A 6992-nucleotide genomic window follows, 5' to 3' on the forward strand; every position below is an offset into this window, starting at 1 on the left:
AATTGTATTAAATGGAAGCATCTCTAGTTATTGTTGTGTAGATATAAATGATCAAACTCATTTTGATTTATCATGTGGTTAATGTATTTATTGCTTGTTGTGACAGACTTTGCTTTTATTAGTACATTTGCAAACATTGACATGCCTCCCTCTGGATTTTTCTACCTGTCTCAGAGAAAAATCAGAATCTCACACACATCTCCATTCATCATCCACAGCTCAGTACTGGCAGCATTTTTCCTGTTTTATTGATGTAAGCACAAGCAGGACAATGTTGCCTCCCACACAGGCCCAGGCATGTAAATGGTGTTGACTCTTGATTGAGATGGACCAACCTAGCTGTAGGAGAAAAATGAAACACTTCCCTCTTTATGCAACTTGTTCAACTGGGACTAGCAGGAAAAGCCAGAGGTGCCGGTTTCATCTTTCCTGAGGAGTTCATCAGCCACAGACAAGGAAACACCCAGATTTTTCATGACTGTCGGTTCTTTGTGACTTTCTTTGTGGCCTCTTACAGTGAACCGGTTCTTTGATTTTATTATTCTAATAAAATATTTGACATATATTTTGAAAACACATCCGGACTCACAGGTAGTATCTCTGTTGTCGTTCTGCCAGCTATCCGTTGCTGAGGCTTCCCCTGCCCGGGACGGGTCCTGTGGAGTTCACCACAGGGGTGCGAGACTACAGCGTCCCTTCCCATGAGCCTCTGGGAGACCTAGAACGGCCAGACTGGGTAAGAGATTAGAAGTCACACATGTATTTAAGGTCTGCAACTACTGATTGTCTTAGTAATTGATTAATATGACAGTCGGATAAAATAATTGGCACATTCTGTTTTTCATTTAAGCCGCCAAAGTCTTTTTTTTAATGCAATATTAGAAATACATTAAAAGATTAAAATAAACAATTAAATTATTTTTTTTAAATAGAAAAGAAAAACTTTTGTTGCCTAAAACGCAATAATATATAACTTCTTATGAAAAATCCTTGATAATTTGTAACATAAGATGCATCTGCAGCTAAATAAATGCTTTTAACATCAACATGTAAAAAGCTCAACACTTTCTGCTTGACTTAACACCAATACAGTGTAGGGCTGATCTGTTGACTGAATGTCTGATTAATCAAATAATAATTGGATAGCAAAAGTAGGGCTTAGTAGAGATTTTTTACTGAATTTGAACCTGGTGAAGCTAAAACTATGCTACTTGAGAAGGTTTGGGGAGAACATATTTACAGACAAAGTGGAAATATATATATATATATATATATATATATATATATATATATATAATGCCTGACAGGAGTTATATTTCCTATGAATGAGTCACCTATGTGTGTTTGTGCTGCAGTACCATGGGCCTCCGGTCGCCTACATCCAGCAGGTGTTGGTGAAGGCAGCCGTGTCTCCGTGGGACAGCAGCCTCGTGCCGGTGGACGTGTTTCGGTCGCCTCTGGGGAAAGTCTTCAGTCTGCTGGAGGAGATTCGCAACCACGTCCACACCGATGGGTAAACACACCTGTTACACCAACAGTTTGTTTTCGTGATGAACCGGCCTCCTCACGTTTTGCAGGAGGTCAAACAAACTGCTGACCTCAACCTGATTTGCGTCAACAAAAAAGGAAAACATCCATGACCTTAAAAACAAAAAAAAAGATACTCTTTCACTTGTTTGGCAGCTGCACTGTACAAGCTCTGATGTGCACTGATATGTAGGTCAGGCTCTGGTTTGCTGATGATCTGGGATGTTTTTCAGCATATGGAGATATTAGGCATATTTTCTTATTAACGTTTCCAATCACTTCTATCTTCTGGGTTCTTCTCCTTCCAGCTCTGGCATTCGAAGCCTGGAAACGCTGTGTCTCCAGGTGACAGACTTGTTTCCAGGGTTACGGCGGATGCAGTCAGTGTTGCCAGAACATGGCTGCCTCCTCGTCTCTCCTGGCAACTACTGGCAGAACCAGCGAGACCTGTTTGACTCAGACTCGGACCTCCTCAAGACCATTCAGAAACACGAACCGAAAGGACTGCACACCTCAGCGACACTGCGAGGTAGAAACTCTGCTGATGATTGATGATTATGCAGGATGGATGCAGAGGGAGACGGTTAAACCTAGAACCCCAGCCCACCAAGTTGTTCTCACTTTTTTTAACCCCTTAACTGTTATCACATTGCATGTAAACTTCATTGCATTAATTTGGAATTTCTTTGCGATAGGCCAATACAAAGTAGTGCATTTTTTTTAAGAAGTGAAAGGAAAACTACATGTTTTTTTTTTGTTTTTTACTTGCTTTGAAATAAAAATCTGAAAAGTGTGTCATTTGGTCTTTGTGATGCTGTCTGTTCACTAATGTTCTTTAACGAAACCTCTGAGTTCATAAGCTGCGTTTCCGTTATAAATGTACACAAAATGTTGTCAAAATGTTTCGCAATTGTGGCGTTTCCTTAAAATAAGAAATGTAATTAAAATCACACGTAAATATGTTTGGTATAACTTATTATAAAACATGCTGCGCCATGTTTTTTATTAAAAACATGCACCATGTCTGGTTGTTGATCACATGACTCGTGTGATGGTAAAAAAGTGTTTCCATTGCAGTTTTGTGAAATACATTGATTTTGGTTCAGCTGAAACACCACTACATCATGGGGCAAAAAACCTTTTAGCAAAAAAATGCAAGTTCTTTCAAAATTGTGGTGTTTGCATTAAGCAAATTTATTTTTGTAATTCCAATTTATATAATTATATTATCATTGGAAACACATCTGTTGAGTCACTTTCTTTAGATTGAGATAAAAAAATGATGAACCTTGGGTTATAGTTGATTGTATGCATTAATTTCATTTGTAAGAGTTTTGCAAAATATTCATGGCTATATAATTATTTATTACTCTATATTGCTAAAATTCTTAAAATATACATTAATTTATGTCTATATAATGAATGCAAATGGCAAACCAAACAGATTTTAAAAAGTGTGCTTTTTGCAAAGATCTTTCAAATGATCTTGGATCACCTGTTGTAAGTCGCTTGTGAGCAAGGATTAATCAAACTAATGAACTAAAAGGCTTTTATGCTGACTTTGCACAAGCAGTTTAATTTCTATGGACCTTATAGTAATGTATCCTAGCATATTGCCCCACCTCTCCATTCAAGTGTATCTGTTTTATCTCCTTACAGCAGCATGACATCAACATGTACCAAACGCTGGTCTGTTTTGGTCTTATACAGCAGTAATAAATGTTTTCATATTTGTGAGGTTCATGGTGGTTGTTTCATCTATAATGAACACCCTCATATTCCTGACAACCGAGGAGTGGCTCCTGATCACGCTGAAGTCATTTGACTGACATGTGGTCTGTGGCCACAACCTAAAAATGTAATTCAGGGCAATTTGCTTCAGTTTTGGGTTAAAAAAAATAATTCAGTCTTTGTGTGTTTCAGACCTGCTGTTTGGCGTCCCTGGAAAGCACACAGGAGTCAGTCACTACAACAGGAAGAGAGTGGTCACATACACAATCACTGTGGTTCTTTCTAACTATGATGCAGGGTGAGTTAAAAGGCAAAAAAAAAAAAATCAATTTCTTTGGATGGTATTTTTAATACTTTAGACATTTAGACAGTCATGAATCCTCCTGACTGGAATATCAATGTTTTTAACATAAGAGTTTTTTTCTCCTCTTAGGATTTAATGCCGCATTAATTCGGAAACACCTGTTGATATAAAGCGTGAATGTTCTGTATAATTTAAATGTCAGAGGATTCCAAGGCCTTTCTGCTTAAAACTGCTGCATAATTGTTCTTTCGGAAAGGAAATTATTTTTCCGGCCTTAGAATTAAACCACTGCAAATGTACAAGTTAAGACCAAAACATCCTGACTTTATGTGCGAGTTCTGTTTTTTTTCCCCATCAGGTTACATGTAACAGCTATGTACAATTTAATCATTTTGCACCCAAATCTGCTTGATTGCTTGATATATTCATAGGAAATCGACCAAAATGATATGGTTATAATGTTGTTTACTTTTATTTATGTGGTGACATGTCACGTGTTGCTCAGCCCAGCTCAATCAGTTGTAGGTCCTCCCAATTGCATTTAAACACCTAATTCTTTAAAAGCATTCATACGTGCACCCTGTTCTGATGCAGGTAAACATATTAAAGGTTTGAGTAACAATAATATACAAAAAATATTCAAATGTGGTGCTCTTATAAACTGAATCGAGGGAAAACTGCTTTTGTACACTCCTTTGCCCTTTCTTTTGTTTTGTTTAATTATCGTCACGTTGTTCGTGTGTGTGTTCAGCTTTCTGAGTAGCTTACGGACCCGTCTGAAGCAGCTTCACCCGTCGGCCAACTGCAGCCTGAGAGACGACCACATGGTTCACATCCACTTCAAGGAGGAGATCGGCATCGCTGAACTAATTCCCCTCGTCACCACGTACATCATCCTTTTTGCCTACATCTACTTCTCCACCCGTAAGTCTACGCTGCACGTCCGTCCTGCGTCTTTGATCCATTTTGGCTCCACTCTGCGTTTATTTAATTTTTTGTAAAGCGTACATTCAGACCCTTGGCCGCTGTGCCTTTGTTTGTGCACGTTTGTTTGAGTGCCAAGGTTGTTCCTGTCTGGCACAGGGATTATCCTCACACTGGAACATTGCACACCTCTGTAAGAATGCAGTAAGCAAACCTCCAGCAGCTTCCAGGGAAAACATTACTTCAGAGGACAAACATAAGCACTCAAGACAAAGATTTAATTCAAATTCAATGAGTTAAAAGACATTTTTCCCCTTTTAAAAGCAGTTTTTCCAAATGTTTCCAAACAAACTGCATATGACTGCAGTCTTTATTTACTGTATGCCAGTAATCTTTTTTGATATCCTCCTATTATGCTAATAACATCTGGAAAGCTTTATTAGCCTGTTTATTCTTAAAACAGCAGGTTTCATTTAACTTTTTTGAGGTATTACTTGAATATAAAAAATGTGCTAAATTTACTGTTACTTCAAAACAGGCACACAGTGTTCATTATTTGTTTACATACTTGCCTTTTTTAACCTCTTTTGTAATATTGAGATCTCAACTGTCTTGAAAAGGAGATCTGGGTAATGTAGTAAAAATAAAGATAGGAGTAAATTACCGTTTAAATAGTTTTGCAGCACTTAAACAGTTATCTAGAGTTTTTTTTAAAGGAACTTTAAATTAATTCACCAGTTTGACGGTTTCCTGGTGTACATTTTGTCTCACTACATTTAACCTTTGTTTGTTTTCGGGCAACTTTGCACTCTGAAGTCATTTTTTTCTTCATTCATTCGTTAATTGGTATTTTTTTAACTGAAACTAAATTTCAGTTTTTGTTTTACTCAATCATAACAGAAAATTCAGTTTTTGTTATAATTGAGCACAGCCAAAGAAGATGAAATGTAGATTTTTGGCTAATTGAGTTTTGCCTTACTTATTAAAACCCTAAAATTGACCGAATGTTCACTTTCCTTTAACTAAGACCGCATAAGCCATAATGTAAACTTGAGATAAAACAAATTGGATTAGAAATTGGTTACATTTTTAGTTAGTCAGAGGGAAATAAAGGCTTTTTTTCATGCTGTTGCAGGTTTGAAGTTGTGAACGAAAGAATTGATAGCTGCTGCTGTGCTAAGCAATAAAATCTAAAAATCTTTATTAAAGATTAGTTGTTTTAATTAAAGGTTAACTGTGCATGCAACTGTGCTGTATGGTTTGCAAAATAATTCTATCCATGCTATAATGGATATAATGCTAATGTGTCCATCAGATATTAGTAGCCAGATAGCAACAAAGGGATGACAGTTAATCAATCTCCTCCTCCTCCTTCCTTGCAGGTAAGATTGACATGGTGAAGTCTAAGTGGGGCCTGGCTCTGGCTGCTGTGGTCACAGTCCTCAGCTCCCTGCTCATGTCTGTGGGACTGTGTACGCTGTTTGGCCTGACGCCCACGCTGAACGGAGGGTAGGAGTGCCCACATTTTTCTCATGCTTTGTTAAGATAAAGTAAAAAGGTTTGGTTTGTCCTCCACCACCAGACATGGTTGGGCAGAATTCAACAGTTTTTCATCAGTTTTCACACCCAGCGCTTTTTTTTTTTTTTTTTTCATTAAGGGTTTCAAAAAGCTGCTGAGAGGATCTAAATCTAATTTAGGATGATTTGTTTAAACTGTACTATATGACAGTGAATAAAACTCCCATGTTGTTCATATTTGATATCGCACACTGAAATCATGGCTTTTAGTTTCTGTACTGCTGTTAGAACAATACAGCTCTCGTGGAATCCCCTTCATGTTATTTATTTACCTCATGCATTTATTGAGGTAAACATTTACTCCCCTAGGAGACTGTTAGCTTTATTATCTGTTGCCTTATTCTGCTTACTCACTTGCATTGACACACAACCGACACATGCTTCAGACTTCCTGTTTCCTCCACGCTGACTTCAGACTGATGTCTGTTAATGTTTATAAGCAGAACTCAAAAGTCAGTGTGTCATTGTTGATAGGACAGGAAGCGCTGGGAGTGGAAGCGGGTTGGACTAGTTCAGAGGGAGGAGATCCTGTCTGGTTGACGTTAACTGGTTCGTCCAATCATTTGAGGATTATTAAAGAGCTGACATCGTGGCGTGACAATGGCACCCTGGTGTTCAACCACTGCCTAAGATCCACGCATGTCTGCCGAAGGCTGTGCTCATTATGGGTGGGCTTGCACAAACAAATCCAGGGCAACACCAACTTACCAAACTATTCAAACTGGAAGATCCATATTTTTAAAAATATTGACTTTTTCTATGCGCAGCTGATCCACTGTAATTTTTAAAATGATTTTTGTTTGATTAATAACTCAAAAGACGCAACTTGGCTGGTGTGAACTCTGCTTAGTCATGATTGACTTCATTCACACTCGAGGCTACTGAGCTTACCCCACGCGCGCGCGTGTGTGTGTGTGTGTGTGTGTGT

General features: G+C 38.1%; 1 protein-coding gene across 5 annotated transcripts in view; it reads left to right on the forward strand.

Annotated features, from left to right (window-relative positions):
- Positions 1-6992, forward strand: part of scap (SREBF chaperone) — a 29399-nt gene that overhangs the window by 7662 nt on the left and 14745 nt on the right. For all 5 annotated transcript variants that reach the window (XM_007569897.2, XM_007569895.2, XM_016680629.1 and 2 more), the window contains exons 3-8: positions 619-736; positions 1356-1513; positions 1836-2056; positions 3451-3556; positions 4314-4486; positions 5869-5995. In XM_007569897.2, coding sequence (XP_007569959.1) covers positions 619-736; positions 1356-1513; positions 1836-2056; positions 3451-3556; positions 4314-4486; positions 5869-5995 — 903 coding nt within the window. The remainder of the gene's footprint in view (positions 1-618; positions 737-1355; positions 1514-1835; positions 2057-3450; positions 3557-4313; positions 4487-5868; positions 5996-6992) is intronic.

The sequence above is a fragment of the Poecilia formosa genome, unplaced genomic scaffold, assembly GCF_000485575.1.
Source record: "Poecilia formosa unplaced genomic scaffold, Poecilia_formosa-5.1.2 Scaffold250, whole genome shotgun sequence".
Taxonomy (NCBI): Eukaryota; Metazoa; Chordata; class Actinopteri; order Cyprinodontiformes; family Poeciliidae; genus Poecilia; species Poecilia formosa.